Raw genomic sequence first — 16,508 nt, 5'->3', positions numbered from 1 at the left:
TATTACTGACAATGTGAAATAGGAAGAAAAGGGCTAAAGGTGTAGGGAAGTGGGAAGGGTAGGAGACAGGAAACAAGGGACAAGAAAAAATATGAGAAAAGGAAAAATGGAAACAACGTCTTTGTAAATAGGGCAGGTTGGAGGGGGTGAAGGGAGGGCAGGGAAAAATGAGAACCAAGATCTGTCATGTAAAGGTACAAGATCCCAATAAAGAATGTAAACTGTACTGTATACTTTAAAAGTACCGATAAACTCAGTGAAAAAAAAAATGTAGAAGCATGAAACAACTGTAGGGTCTCTCAAAGTTCTTTGGTTTGACTGGACTCAGCTGAGTGGTTTTCACTTGCATCTGATGCAATTCAAAATCAAATGCATTGTGGCCATACTAACCTAAAGGTTCAACTTGGCTGGAAGGTCCAAGAAAGTGCATCACACAACTAGCAGGAGATACTGCAGCTCAGCTATGTGGTCAACCCAAACACCTCCAAGTCACCTGGGAGTTTCACAGCATGGCATAAGGATTCCGAGAGGTGAGCATCCTGAGGGGCAGCAAGAGGACACCATCAGGCCAGTGACACTAAGCTGGGACTGACACAGCACCACGAATGTCATATGCTGTTGGCCAAGGAGTTCACAGAGCACATCGGGCTCAACAGCAGGGAACAGAAAAAATCACTCCACAGAAGAGGAACTGGGCTGAATCTTCAGAAAATACCAACTGCCCCAGGAATCTAGCCTCCCGGCTATGAAGAATAACTGTTTTTGTGTGTTTGTTTTGCTCTGGGGGGATTGTCTTTTTAAACTTTTCTGAGATCTTAGTTGCAAATGGAACATAAATTGTGAAATTTCAATGCCCTGTGACTTTTTAGAATGTCACCATTTCAAATATAATGTGACTGATCAGAGAAAATGTGATCTTTTTTAAGACTCTTTCACACTCTTTTAAAAAGTAATGGACAGTTGATAAAATACTGTCTGTAGAGAGCCTACATAAGAAAGGTGGTCGCAGTGCCAGCCTTTCCTCATAGTTCATTCATTCATCCCACAAATAGTTTAGTCTCAGGTACCATGGAGAAGCATGAATAAAAGGCACAGCCTCTTATGCTCAATGCCCAGGTGCCATGAGACAGGTTAATTCCAATCTCATCTCATGAAAGGCCTGGGGTATTAAATTCATCAAATGAGCTTTAAATTGCATGTTTTCAAATCACTCTTAAAAACTCTTAGGAAGCCCTCACTTTGTATACTTTCTTGCAACAAGCCTGACACATATGTTTCTCATCCACTGATAGAACCAGATGATGTTTTATTTACTTATTTTTTGAGCATCAAATAACATAGCTTCTTTGCATGTAGGAGGCATCTTTGCCTTCGTCCACTGTCACTGCTCTTATTCTCTGGACCAAAATGACCCCCTCATTGGCCCGCTACTTCTTTATTGATGCCCCGTTTGAACTCTGCTTCTCTACTCTCCCCTCCAGACTTCCCTTCCTTCTCTCTTCACAGTTTATGGAGTTGAGCTCAATTACATTAAACGCAGACATAGTGCAAGCCCATTGCACCCAATTTGACCAGGAAAGGCAGCAGCTATCCAAAGCCAGATAGGCCTGTTGCAGAATCTGGAAAGAAAATTTCTCCCCGAAAAAGGACACAGTGAACACTGATTCCCTGAACTCTGAACTGCTGCTGGCAGAAATTTCAGTGGGAACTGCAAAGATAATCTAAAAGAAGCCAAGAGGCATCAAGTGAGACAACGTCATGAGCAAGCTGAAGTGGTAAGAGACAGAAAACATATGACAGGGGAAAATGTAATATAAAGGGATAACAAAGTTAAAGGTAGAGGAAGTCAGCTGTAAGGACAGGGAAAAGAAAAGCTTTATTTAAAAAGAAGCATAAAGAGTATAAACTGTCATTTGCATGATGAATTCTGTGGATCTACAGGATAGTATGGTGAATATGGTTCATAGTGCTGTACTGTTTACTTAAAATTTTATAAGGGAAGATTTTAAGTGTCCACAGACACACAAATGGTAACTTTAAGTGGTGACAGATATGTTAATTAATTTAACTGGTAATCAACACAACATATGTGTATCAAATCAACACACTGTACACCTTGAATATACACTTTGAATCATCACACTGTACACCTTGAGGTTAATGAAGAAAATCTCATGTAATATTATTGTAGTAACAACTATGGGAAATTATCAAACAATCCTTATTATGGTTTAGAACTAAATGCTCTTTCAGAAGTTCAAGTGTTCAGAGAATGGGCTTTTGGAAGGTGACTGGATCATGACAGCTCTAACTTCATTTGTCCATCGATAAGTCGATTGGCCCACTGGGTCAGTGAATGATGAAATCGTACTTTCAAGGCATTATTGGGAGGTAATGGAAACAGGAGGTGGGCCCAGTCGAAGGGAGTGAATCATGGTGGTGTGACCTTGGGACTATATCTGGCCCCAGCCCCTTCCTCTCCACGTCTTTCCTTTTCTTTCTTCTTCCTGGCCATGAGATGAGCAGCTTTCCTCTGCCACCCTTCCGCCATGATGTCTCTGCCTCACCAAAGACAAAAAAAGCAATGGAGCCAGCTGACTACAGGCTAAAAGCTATGGAACCAAGAACCAAGATAAATCTCCTCTCATTTAAAGTCCATTTATGTCAAGTATTGTGTCACAGAGACTCACTGATCACCATTAATCATAAATACGTTCTATATGTTCTCAAATGACCTAATTTATATTTAAATAAAATAAATGAATGAATAACATTTAGAATAAAAGTTTAGATACTATTTGGAGGAGAAGGAGGACAAAGAAGAAGCATAAGAAAAAGAAGGAGAAGGAGGAGGAGAAGGAGAAGAGGAAGAAGAAGGGGGAGGAGAAGGAGGAGGAGGGAAAGGCGGAGGAGAGCAACAGCAGCAGCAAACAAAGAAGAGAGTCAAATTCATTAGGTGCACCTCAGAATAGAGGCCACAAGCTCTGGTGACTGACATCCCAGTTCTCTTGGAGCTGAGTGATGATAATACAGTTCCACACTCTGTGAAGCTGAGAAACAGCAAGGAGCTCTTGACCCTATTTGTCTAACTTCCCTAGTTTCACTCCTACTAATGAAGCTAGGATTGCTATTTTTCTAATTCTCACATGCATTTGTTTAATAAACCCACTACTTGAGGCTTTATATTGTTCCTTAAACAACAAAATATCTTACTGGTAAATATAATTATTAGGCAATAATAATAACCACTCTTAAAGAGTCCTGACTACATACCAGACACTTACGTCATAAATCTTCACAACAATCTGAAAGAATTTACAGGTAAGTGCCCTGAGTGTTTAGTGAGAATGTTGAATGCTAAGGAGTTGGTTGAATAAATTATCCAAAGTCAGGTCAAAGTGGCAGATTCAATATACTAGATTGTAATCCCAAATCAGCCTGATTCTTAAGCATATTTTGTTGCAACTGGGGTCTGTTCTGCAGTGCGACATAGTATCTTCACCACCCATCCGAGCAAAACAGGGAATCCTAAATTGATACCAGTATCATGGATTTGCTCTTGGTTCTAAGGTGGAAGCCACCTTAGTCATATGGGTGGATTCCCAAAGCTCAGCTCTCAAGAGAATTTGCTTCCCCGGGAACTTCCCGCCTCTGTTTGGACCAGATCTGAGTAAGTCCAAACACTCAATGGACAGTCATCCTGTAACATGCTTTGCCAGGCCACATAAATAGAAACCATTCCACAGCAAGTTTTCTCTATTCCATAGACAATCCAACATCCATTTACCTAATCCTGCTTCCTTTTATGTACATGTACGTACATATTTTACAGCCATGCCATCTGTGTTACTATAGTTATGGTCCTGTCAGCATTTCCATAAAAATGATGGTAAATATTTCTTTTCTGAGGTTCATAAATAGCCTATAAAAACTGGGTTTGGGCTGAAACTTATTCCCAATAGTTTCTAGCCAAGATACTAATGGATTTTGTTAACAAATTAAACAAATATCAATTTAGTTGGCAGGCTAAAAACAGTACAAAAGTTTATGATTTCCAAAGGCAAACTGCGTTCATAAAGGAGAAAAATAAACTAAATCCTGGAATAACCAAGATTACAGAGTTACTTTTAATTTTAGTAAATGTGTAAGCTATTCCTTTGATTAATTTAAAATGTTGAAAAGTCAGGTTTGGACTTGAATCTATACATGTTTCCCAATTTCATTTGCTAGAGATTTTTTTTTTAATACCAAGCAACAGAAATGGGCAATAGCTACCTCAGGCCATATGGAAACTCATCAGAAGACTTTGCAAGATCTCACGTTATTATGAGCCAGAGAGGATGCCGAAGAGTAAAGGCTGAAATGATGGAAAACAGACCCAAAAGGTCCTGGTAGTGTGAGAGCCCCTTCGTCTGGAATAAAGGCACGCTAAGCCTTTCATCCTTCTCTGAATCATTTTAGTCTGGATCCAAACCCCAAGAAATAATACGGCCCCACAGCCAAGCCTTAGCTGCAGGACTGCCCCACTTCTCTGGTGCACTCCTGGAGCTGCCATACCAGTAAGCATTTGGCTGGCTCATTTATAATTACCGAGACAGAGACAGAAATAGGGAGGAAGGAGGAATGTGGAGGGAGAGCACAAAAGATTGGGAGACAAAGAGAAAAAATGATGAATATCCAATACTAGAGAATTGGTTTGATAAATTATTATACAAAGACGCAATAGATAATTATACCATCATCAAAAGTTATGCTATAAGAGAAAATATTTAAATAGCTTGGAAGACAATATTCAATATGGTATTAAGTGACAAAGTAGGCAAGTGATCAATATATACCATGTGAAGAATAAATAAATCATAGAAATAAAAGGTGATGAGATTCCTAGTTATTTTTAGATTCTTATTTTAGCTAAACTCTGTGATTTAGTTTTCAAAAAGTAGACAGATATTGCATGTGAAAGAAGAATTTTAAAATGAAAAACACCGTGAAGTTTTCAAAGCTTTGTCTGGCATCTCTGAATAAATAAAGCCAACAGTATTAGTACTCGTTTCCAACAGATGAGGAAGTTGAGATACAGAGCAGATATCCTCAGGCAGAGTCAAGAAGTAGAACCAAGACTGGAACTCAGAACCTCCATCTAAGACTTGGTTATCTCCTAATCCCAACTGCTCTCATCTAGGAAGCCCAAAGACACCCCAAGGAGCTAAACACAGGGCCCTCAGAACTCTCCTCAGGAGCCAGGTCCCTGCCTGCCTTAGCTGTGGGAGCTGCCTTTAAAGCCAATTGAGCTTGGGCTTTTTTTTTTCTTTTTTCTTTTTTTCCTCCTGTGCACAAGAGGGTAATTAAGCGCTATTGGAAATCCTGACTGTTGTATTGGAAATGCTGAATGTTATCTTTCACATGCCATTTTGAAATAATCTCTGTGTTGGAAAGGTCACTACCACTGACTAAATAGCATTGATTTCCAGGCATTTCCAGATATACATGACAACGCCTGAAAGGGGCTTTCATGGATTGAGGACCAGGCTGTGGGATGCAGTTGGTAAATGTCTCCTCTGAGCAACATGGGCAGAATCATTCTGAAATAAAGCCAGCTCAGAGGCAGGGTTCACCTGCAGACTTGAGGTGGATCCATTCTTTGCTGAGCTTAAAGCTACGGCTACATCCTCAAAGCCCAGCCAGCCTGAACTGTTTGAAGGCTGACATATGGCTGGCCAGACATCCAGACTGCCACGAGAAATAAACTCCGGTTTGCAGTTCCTCCCTCCACACACCCAAGTGACCAGAGCTTCAAAAGAGATGACTAAATGAGGCTTGGTGGTCCCCAGGGGCAGGGCAGAGGCACAGGCTCATTGGATGCTGCTTTGTACTGTGAATTTGAAAGCACTTAGAAAGAGCCGTCAGATTGAATTTATTTATTTTTTTTCTCATTGAATTTATTGGTACATTTTAGGTATACAGTACAGTTACATTCATCATTGGGATCTTGTACCTGTCAGATTGAATTTAAATGCTTTTAACTTGAGACACTTCAGTGAGTGCCTCACGCAGTTTCAGAAAACCAGTTGAGCCTGGAGCTCACCTATTTCCCCAACATCAAAAGCAGGGGCAGCAGTGGTTCCCTGTCCCCTGCTTTTGCCAGCCCTGCTACCCCACAGCCAAGTATCTACAGAGAACTGCAGCTGAGGCTGTGCACCAGGACACAGTACTTTCACCCTAGGGAGGGACATATAAAGGACCAAGCATATCACCCAAACTCAACCCCAAATTCATCGGAAGAAATCTGTTCTCTAGATTTCTGGCCTGCTGCCTGTTGTGTGGGTTTCTGTCCCTTGCTCTTTTCCTAGGCACTCAGGTGAGGGTAAACCCCTCAACTCTTCTTCTAGGAAGTGTCAAGTTTTTGATAGAAGTAAAAGGAAGATTGGCTCTAATGTCAGATCTAGATTCCAATACTAATTCCACACTTAGCAAGCCAGGTCACCTCAGAAAAGTTGTTCAATCTAGTGGTTCTCAAAGTATAATTAGGTTTCCATGAGGAGAACACAATCAAAACTATTTTCATAAGAGTACTATTATATTGTCTTTTTTACTTTCATTCTCTAGTTTCTTGAAGGCTACAAGACATGAGGTTGTCATCCATCTGACAGCTAGTTGGATGTATGCTTGTGTACTCTTGTGTTTTAAATTTTTCTGCTTCACCTTCTAATACGGTAAATATTAATAGAAATAATCCATATAAACAAAACCTCTTTGGGATTCTCAGTGAATTTTAGGATGGTTTGAGAACTGCTGATTTAATCTCTTTATACCTCTGCTCTTCCTCTTGTGGGTATTAAATTAGATGAAGTACAGGCCTTTGGGTGCTGTAAACCAAAATCCAACCTACTTTGCCCACATGCAGTCACTGTGCCTGGTTGACTTGAGTGTTCATCTTTATCCTTTATAGAATGAATACCATGCCAGTTTAGAAGCACCGAGTGCAGCTGGCATATATGGCACCTTTGATATTCTTAGATTAAGGGTGCCAAAGCCTTCCCCTTTTATCCAATTTCCTGAGCCCTGGCCTCCCTTCTCTGTGTGTCTTTTCTATATGTATTAAGTACACTGTATTTCATCCAAGTGTGCAGATCCCACAAGACTAAGACTATAATCATCTTGGGATGGAGTCTGGGTCTTTACTGAAATGAGCAACTATTTCTGACATCAGCTATTCCGGATGTGGAGGGTTTATAGACAGCAACCAGCTCCTGGAGAATGCCTCACTGTCTTCCTTGGTCTCACATCACTGGGCCAAGGCAGTAAGGATTCAGGAACACCTGTGGTGGCTCCTGGGAGAGAGAAAAAGATGAGCCCTGGCCCTGGACACACATCAGAGCCAAGAAGAAAGGACTTCATGTGGCCATACCTCTCCACACTGGCTAACCCCAGATCCCTCTGTGTTAACTCCTCAGAGGTTCATTGGCTCTTCAGAAAATACAACCTGCTCTTCCCTCACCTAAAATTCTCCCCTCTCAACACACCCATTTTCTCTGCAAGAGGCCAGCTCCTGCTGGGTGTCTGACGAAACAGAACAGGGACAGTCTGGTGTCAGGGAAACCCAACGGAAGGAGTGGGCAGAGAGAGACTTGGTTTCAATAGACATTTTTCAAGTAAGAATGTCAGGATAGGTGGTTGGTTTGTTGTGGAAAGGGAGAGAGGGAAGCCACTGGGGATAACTAGGGATTTGGCTTGCAATATTGATGAGTGAGGAGGCCATTTACTGAGCCAAGACAAATGGAAGGGGGCCTGGGTTGGAGGTACAAGGAGTATGGAAATCCAAGCCTTGAGCTCAAGCTAGAGGTCAGTCTTCAGATCACAGAGTAGCATCTGAGTTACACAAGGACTATGCTGTGCTTCACAGACACGCTGAGACCAGGATAGCAGAGATTGCAGCTGGAACAACGAAGCCAACAGAAAAGTTGCCCTCTGTGTGTAGGATTCCCCAGAGTCTCTGTTGCTGGATCTTATTCTCAACTGCCTGACTATATTTCTGTGCCCTGACTTGAATTCCTCTTTGGCCTTCAGACCTGCTTTTGTTCCATGAAAGACTTAGGTCTCTCCTTTCTTCTCTCTAAGTCATCCCTCTTCCACACTTGCCCTTCTGAGCCCATCTGGGAATGCTCAGCACGTCCAAGACAAATACCTCACGGCTGGCCCTGTACTCAAATGAGTACATACCTTCCTGTTCTCCACTCTCTGAAGGTCATCCAGGAATCCTTCATTCTTCTTTACTGAGTTCCTTTATTAAAACTGAGTGAGGGCCAGGGATTTAGCTCAGTGGTGCTGCTGCACTCGCAAAGTCCAGAGTTCAATACCCAGCACACAAAAAAATAAAAAATAAAATAAAATGAGTGATCAGTGAGACCACACAAGGAGAGCACATAGAGACAGAAGACAGAAGAACCTCAGGAGAATGCCAGTAATAATGCAACCATTAGAAAATGTCAAAACTCTCCTTTCTTCTAGCGTGTGTGCATTTGTAAGTCCTAGTTTCAGGGGAATTACCTTAAATAATACTGTGGAGAACTTATGTGTCATTTTGGTAAATTTACATCAGAACCAGGTCTTTTCCCTTCAAAATGAATCAATTTATTTTAGCCAGTGCTTTTCCATTCAAAAACCTGTATAACAAGAGACAATAACAGTAAAAAATACCCCCAACCCATAGTTATTTGTTTCTAACAATTGCTTTTATGGACACTTTATATTTTAAGAATATAGATGGTCCCTTATATGGTAATTCACTATTGATTGAAATGTGTTGTTTACTAAATATTTTATAGAAAGATGAAAATAGATATTAGTTGGGGCCAGTGGTTTGTTTAGTTCAGATTGCTTTCAAGTATTTGAAAGTCAGAGGTGTGGTTTATCTGTCAACTCTCACATAAGTGACAATTAGTAAATTTCCCAAAATGCTGCTAGTCAATAATCTGTTGAAATAGATGGAGGAATCACATTAGTCCAAATAGATTAGGTTGTGCTTCATTGACAAATAATCCTCAGATCTTGGTGGTTTGAACACAAAGACATATTTGTGATACATATTCATTGCTTGCAAGTGGAGGGGTTTGTTCAATGGGACTTCAGGCAGAGATCCAAGCCAGGTGGGAAGGAGAGGCAGTGAAGAGCCATCACTTAATTGTAGAAGCTACATGCATCGCTAAGATCATCAGAAATATATTCTGCATGATAACAAAATCAAAGAGAATGAGAAAATATAATTACTTTAGGACACATCTTGAAAATGTGAATTATGTAATGTTAGAAACAAGATATTGGGGCGGGGACACCTTATGGCAATTCACATCCTATTTTATCAATGAGATTCAGTTTATGTGACTAGCCCAGGATCACAGCTTGGTAAGCAAAAGCCAAAAGTCTAGTAGATTTGGAAGGAGGAGCCCTATCAAGGCCAAACTTAAAACCACACAATTATAAAGGCTCACTTTGCACAAGATCATTTTATATTAAAAGCATTAATCTTTTTTCTTAATTCTACATGTAAGGGTCTAATTTTAACTTCTTCCAGTAAGAATAAAATAATAAAATTAAATCACCATTCAGAGACCCCACATGCTCTGCTGCAAATCTGGACATTCTGAAAAGATAAGCATTTGCCTGTTTATCCTTTAAGCAAAGCCTCAGGCTGAAGCCTGCACATATGCTTAGGCATGACATTTGAAGTCAGGTAGAAGGGCTAGAAAATATTAGAGACCTAAGAGAGCCTGATTGACCCCAGAGTTCTCCAGTAATCATGTGCTCTTAATATTCCACACAGGAAATGAAAGATATGGGGAATTAATTGCAGAACAAAATATCTTGACCACGAACTTTGCATAATTAGATTCTCTTTTTGAGGTTGCTTAAAAATCAAAAATAGAAATGTCAAACTGGCATGCATACCTTTTTCACAAGACCTATTCCATTGCAGCCAAAGGTGTATCTCTAAGAATCACAGAGGAAAATGATAACAATAATAATGATAATGATGATGATAATCCACGAGACAAAATATCCGTTCTATTGGGATTCTAAATAGTTGTGATCGAGCCTCTTTTTATCATACTTTGATAACAGGATTGAGCTTTGATGATTGGTTGAGAACAAGCTAGTCAGAATTCTTCCATTGTCTTTCTTCAAAGAAGACAACTGTGAGTCATCTGTAAGTTACATGGAAGCAGGAGGGAAATTTGTAAATCCTGGTATGTCTGAAGTTTTCTGCCCCAAACATGGTCCCTCTTTCTGATCATGTGCTGGGTGGTCATTTTACCACAGAGCCTGTGATGTAGAAGCTCACTGTAGTGCAAGCTCTGAGAGTTAGAACATTTTCCTTTCAAAGAAGCTGAAATTTCCCCCACCAAAATTCTTCTATTATTTGTTTTTAGCTTTATCCTCCCAGGTGACATAGAAAAATATTATCCCTTCTTCCTCTAGTCTTTTAAATATTTGAAACTAGTTTTTATGTTTGCACTCAAATTTTTCTAGTACATAAAATGAGCTGCCTACTAAGAACCTTATGGACACTCAAGTGGGTCAGGTTCTTATGGATTCAGACCTTGGGTCCGTGCTATAGACATTTACAAAGAATATGTCCACTGTGATCACACAAGCTGTCAGATGTCAGGAGTTGACATTCTATCTGGCTGAGTGTATTTCCTGGAAAAGACATTTTAGAAAGAGGAAAAACAAATTGGAGAAAGCAGAGATCCCATGGGCACAGGTAATGGCCGACCAACTTTAATCTCCAGGATTCTGTGAGTAGAAGTTTACCTGTGATTACAATGATCAGGAAGTTTCTTGCCATGACACTCTTGTTTGTGCTACTGTACTTTGTGTTTGAGATGGTGAGAGGACTGACCATAATAGGATGTGGGCCTATTGTTTCTTGTTTAGCTTTTATTTAGTAAATATGAAATATGAAATCCAGCTATATTTGGAAGAAGGTAGGGATAATATTAAATCTATGGAACTATACCAAATGAAAGGTCAAAAATGACAGGGATTGAGAAAAGACTGGGTTGCAAGAGTGCTTTCCTCAGCTGATGAAGAGCTGACGGTTGAGATAAAACACAAAATCAAATCTCTGAGAATTACCTACACTTAGCAGTAGTGATCTTCTGTCTTGCAAGCTCTAGATCCAAACATTCTGTAGATTCCACATTTTTCCTACTAAAGACTGTGTGCTTGCCATCTAGCTGATCATTTGAACGGTGTGGATGAAAAACCAGGAATCATGTTTATTGGTTGTGTCATTTGTCATGGATAAGATTTCCGAACTAATGATTCAGCAAGAAGTTCTTACCAAGAAATTTCTTCTGATGGATAAACTTGCCACCAGGCCCATCATGCCAACAGCTTGAAGGATACGCATGCTGGGCTCTCCATCAATTTTGATGTCTTGAAGTGTCTCAAGGAGGTCAACCATAGCTTGGAGCAAAGTAAAGTGAACCTTCAAGGCTGGTTCTCCGAGTGATGCTGCCTGCCAAACGAACCCAAATGTATTTAAAAGAGAAAATGGAGCTAAACCTTTGCACATGCTCATGGAACTTGCAGTTTTGAATGATAATCCCTCCCTAGAGCATTCATCTCCTCAAATAGGTGATGCCTCAGCCCAAGTATCTTCATCAGTTTACTTCCCCTTTCCTATTGGGTTGCCATGGTGCCTCACAAACTTCATTTCCTTGAGGCTGAATTTTGCTGAACATCTCTTCTATGGAGTGTAAGTCATGTTTTCCTATTTCTTTGCATGTCTAGTAGTTTTGGATTGTGTTCTAAACACTGTGATTGTTGTATGTTAAAGACATTTGATTCTGTTATATTCCCCAAGAGTTTTTAATTGTTCAAATGTTTCTATTTTCCTTTACAGGCACTTAACTTGTCCATATTTAAGCTCCACCTTCTCTTCTCCCTGCAGGGAATGGCAATTTAAATTTCAGATCAGGTCTTCTACCCTTAACCCCAGGGATACCTGGATTCTGCCCCAAGTGTCCACGGTTCGGCACTCACCAAGAGATTAGGAATGAGTTTATATATAGGATTTGGGACTTTTTCTGGTTATTACTTTTCCAGGATTTGCTTTCTCTTTGCAGTGGCTGGGGTAGTTCTGGACATTGTCTTCTAGTTTCTGAAGCTAGTAAGACTGTGGGTTTCAAATTTTAGCCGTTCACATGGAACTGAATGAGTGGACTTGTCTTTGGGCTAAAATTTGCAAAAAGATAGGAAATTCAGTACTGGTTCACTAGTCCTTTCCGGTTTCAGACTATTTTACTGTACCTTCAGTGTGTGCATCTGTGTGTTTAATTCATGTTACTTTATTCTTCTCTGATTCAACTTCAAGGCAACTCCAGGTTTGGAACTCCAATTTACAATTATGATATTTGTGTGATTCTTGGACAATTTTATGAAGTGTAGAATAAACATATTAACCTCCATCTTATAAAATTATAATGTGTGCTAGAGTGAATATACCAGTCATGCAGTGAAAGTTAGTTCAGCCTAAATGAGCACATGGTTGATTGTCAAATACAGACTAGGAGTCTCAGAATCACACGAAGTATTTTTTGTTTGTTTGTTGTTTGTCTCAATGTATCACTGAAAGATTCACAGACAGATTCTGAATCTGGTCAGGGATGGGACTTGTATTTTTGCAGTATTTTTAATGATTTTACTTATGGAATATTTTTTAGAGAGTTCAAGTATTTTCCCAATCATGTTGCAGATGACATAATTTAATTTGCTCTGCTGAAAATACTCAAGCATTTCCTAAACAATTATATTCTATGAGTGTATAATTTGTGAGAGGTCTATCTTTCATATTTAGAGAAGAAAAAATAAATACAGAAACATAAAACTATTCATAATGACAACAAATTGAGTAGTATGTAATTTATTTTTAAGTTTTCCACGTGACTAAAATGCAAATCCACAGAGTTATGGAAATAACTTGGGGTTTGGAGCATACACACAAAAGTGTATTAACAGGAGACTAAACTAGGATGCACAACTGAGCATAGGAACCAAATTGTAAATACATGATCAATTTCTGATTTACCTTTGCTTATCAGTCTCTGCTTATATTCCATACATAACCCCCCAATAAAGACAGAGCCGTAAGCTAGGCAGGGCGTAGTGGACTAGCTTTGGCATTGCTCAGTAGCCACTGGCCATGAAGGATACACACAAGAAAGTGCCTATTTTGACTGAGAATATTTCCAGGAATTGGTGTTCCTCTTACACCTGTTCCTTTGAAAGCCCCATTTGTATTTACCAGGCTTGGCCACCAATAAGTGGATTAGTGGTGCTTTTCAAAGTGGATTAGTGTTCTCTACACATTTAATTAAAGTGGGCCTCACTCTATCATCCTCAAGAGGAAAATTATGCAGCAAGAAATTCCTTAAGTGCAGACATTGACTACAAATATGTCTCCCATTTGGGTCCTTAAAGTGATCCAGTTCACTTCAGAGTTCAGAAATTCTGGAATAATATATAAATTCAGGGCTTTTTCTCTGTAGAACAGAGGTGTCAACTGAGTGGAAAAGGTCACATTCCTGACACAATATAGATTTTACACTTTCTTATAAGGTCCCACTTGTGTGTGATTCTGTTAAGTGGTAAAAATATTAATATGCTCCTCAAGTTGATAAACTTAAAAAGGGAGCCATCCAGTCAGGATGTTTCTCTGGCTTATCATTGGACACAGGTTATTAAGCACATGCTCCACAGAAAATACCATCACAGGACCTTTTCCTTAATCATCACAATAAATTATATTATATGTGGGCTGACTTTATATTCTGGTATGCAGCTGGACTGCCATTGGATGGAGCTGATCTCACAATAGCAATTATTTTATCCCTGACACATTTTGTGCCTTGAATGCACTTCCTACCTGTTCATAAGGAGCATAACAAATGACTACAGAACTCCTGCCTCCGTGGTCTGCAACTATAACAACCCATTCGAATCACCTGGGAAACAATTGAGAAATGGCATGCTTGGGCTGCGCTCTCAGAAATTCTAATTTAGTCTAGGGTGGTAGACTAAATTAGATACGGCATTTAGGGGTAGTAGTTTTAGAAAGCACCTATGAATTCTGCAGTCAAGGTGGACAACCACTGTTGTTTCCAAACCCTTTTTGTCAGGGGCTGGCAAAAGTGAGCCTTTGTAGGTTCCAAGAAGATAAAATCTTTCTTACCTGTTTGAATTAATTCCCCTGTTTTTACATAGATGAAAGAAAATAGTTATCTCCAGCACTTGACTGTGTCTCCAATTGAAACAGACTAGGTGTGCCCTGCTAAAAATAACAGGACCTTTGCATTTCTCCTGGAGAATACAATTTGTGTGCTTTCCAGGAACTCTGGTTCTTAGAGATTTGCAAGGGAACTTGTTTGGTTCATCTCTTTTCTTTTCTCGGTGTCTCAAGGAAAGGCCAAAAATAGATGGCAAACCTACTGTTGACCTTTTTCTTTCTAGTGTTGTGGCTCAGAAAATGTTATGTTGCTCTAAGACCTCAGAGTGAGAGCATCTGAGAAGAAACAAATGTTGTAGGGGAAATTTCTAGGAATTCCCAGATCTGCTTAGAGACTGCAGAGAACACAGTCACCTTCCTTCTTCTTACTGCACTTTCATTAACCAAGGAAGATTGAACTCCCACCCAGGAAGACAGTGGAGTCAGACACCACCCCTATAGTACTCAGGGTCTCTGTCCCAGGCCACTCTCTGTTCTTCAAGCACATTGATCACTCCTAAATGCACCTGCTGCCACCATGTCCCTGTTCCCAACCTCAGACATCTGGCCCTTTTTGACTTTCCTATGTTGTGTGGCTCCCACGTACTTCCTTTTCTCCCCTCTATCTGCCTAGTGTCAAATTATTTCAGCAAACTCAATCACTGATTTTTCAGAGGGAATTTTTGAAATTTCCTACACCAGCAATGACAGAGTTGTCTTTTTTTGTTTGTTCCTGAACCGGGGATCGAACTCAGGATCTTGCTCTTGCAGGCAGGCATGGCACCACTAAGCTAAGTACCTGGCACAATGGCAAAGTTTTAAAAATGCTTCCAAATCCATTGCCATCCTGACTTCACAGGAAATTTCTGGAGCAGTGAGGACATGATTCTTTTTCCTAGAGTAGAGCAGAACAAATTTAAACTCAGAAAAGTTATGTGAGAACTTCAGGATTTTAATGCAAGTTGGAGATAAATAAAATGAGAAATTCAGCCCCTGCTTCTTAAAATTCTTTGTTATACTTCCCCAGGTGGGGCATGACTCTTTCTCAAAGGCAAGATGTAAGTTGCTTTGAAATTCCTGTGTATGCATTTATGCATTCATATATGTGGACAATGACTCCAGAAGCATTGCTTTAAACAATCACTTTTGGGTAATATGCTATTAACTCTAGTAATTATGAGAATAATAATTCTGGAGCTCGGGCTGTGTGGATCATGGAGGGGCAGACAGATAAGTTTCTAGTCCTTGCTTCCAGGGAGAAGGGCAGCTTTCAAGACTGTAATAATAATAACCTATTCCTTTGTGCAAATTCAATGTTTCTTATTTAGTGTATGGAGCACGTTGTTGCCATATTCATCTAGTCCATGGCATAATGTGCCCTACACATAGTAGGTGTGCATTAAATACTTTTGTCAGGCTAAAATCATCTATATTTGGAAATGCACAGTAAACTTTTGAAGAAGGCAGTTCAGAAATAATTATCTTTACATTATAAATGAGGGAAATACTGCTTAAGGAAATTAAATGGCATTTTCTGAGTTCACAGCTGTTAAGTATTTAAATCAGGAATTCTTCCCAGACCTCAAAGAATGCATAGACATCCTCTGTCCCTCCATCTGGCTGTACCCTCTTGGCTCTTTTCACAGTGCTGAGGTCAAGATTGCTACTCAATGATCTCTTCATTGTTTATGTAACCTTTGTCTCTAATAATCCCCAGCTCAATTCTTGCTATTCCAAATGCAAATACGGAAAATATTCTGGAAACTTGCAGTCAATGAGGCTGCAGGGTAAGAGATGAAAAGTGGTCACTTAAAGCAAACGTCCTTGCCACTGGCTACCCAAATGGCCTGAGCAAGTCCCTTAACCCGCTAAGCCACTGATTCCTCAGCTGTAAACAAAAGGAGAAGAGTTTATCACTATGTCCCCTTTCAGTTTTAAAAGTCTCTGATAACTTCTCTGGGATATTTTATCCCTAGCCCACGTCCCTCTTTATGTGAATCCTACTGTTATGGTGGGGAGTTTACGTTTACCCTGTGTAAGTTCTCCAAGCAAGTTCAGGCAAGGTCACCGTCTACAATCACCTTCTGGATTAATCCTGAGTGGGAAAATACACCACATCTTAATTCAGAGAATAACTAATTCTGGGCCAGGGATTTAGCTCAGTGGTTCTGCTGCCTTCCTAGTAAGCACAAGGACCTGAGTTCAATCTCCAGTACAAAAAAAAAAAAAAAAAAAAAAA

The 16,508-nt window shown here is 39.9% G+C and overlaps 1 protein-coding gene across 5 annotated transcripts in view; it reads right to left on the bottom strand.

Moving 5' to 3' along the window:
• Kif16b (kinesin family member 16B) overlaps positions 1-16,508 on the bottom strand; it is a 486,842-nt gene that overhangs the window by 133,859 nt on the left and 336,475 nt on the right. For 2 of the 5 annotated variants that reach the window (XM_010634115.2, XM_010634121.2), the window contains 2 exons: positions 11,345-11,521; positions 8,469-9,224 (listed from right to left, as the gene is read on the bottom strand). The exons of 1 other annotated variant lie outside the window; for it this stretch is intronic. In XM_010634115.2, the coding sequence (XP_010632417.1) occupies positions 9,174-9,224; positions 11,345-11,521 (228 nt within the window). In that variant the 3' untranslated portion in view covers positions 8,469-9,173. Of the gene's footprint in view, positions 1-8,301; positions 8,329-8,468; positions 9,225-11,344; positions 11,522-16,508 lie in introns of those variants that run through there. 2 more of the 5 variants (XM_010634117.2, XM_010634116.2) reach the window with 2 other exon arrangements.

The sequence above is a fragment of the Fukomys damarensis genome, unplaced genomic scaffold (assembly GCF_012274545.1).
Source record: "Fukomys damarensis isolate Sample0158 unplaced genomic scaffold, DMR_v1.0_HiC HiC_scaffold_7, whole genome shotgun sequence".
In the NCBI taxonomy this organism is placed as follows: Eukaryota; Metazoa; Chordata; class Mammalia; order Rodentia; family Bathyergidae; genus Fukomys; species Fukomys damarensis.
The sequence above is the reverse complement of the archived record's forward strand: the minus strand, read 5'-3'. Positions and strand labels throughout refer to the sequence as shown.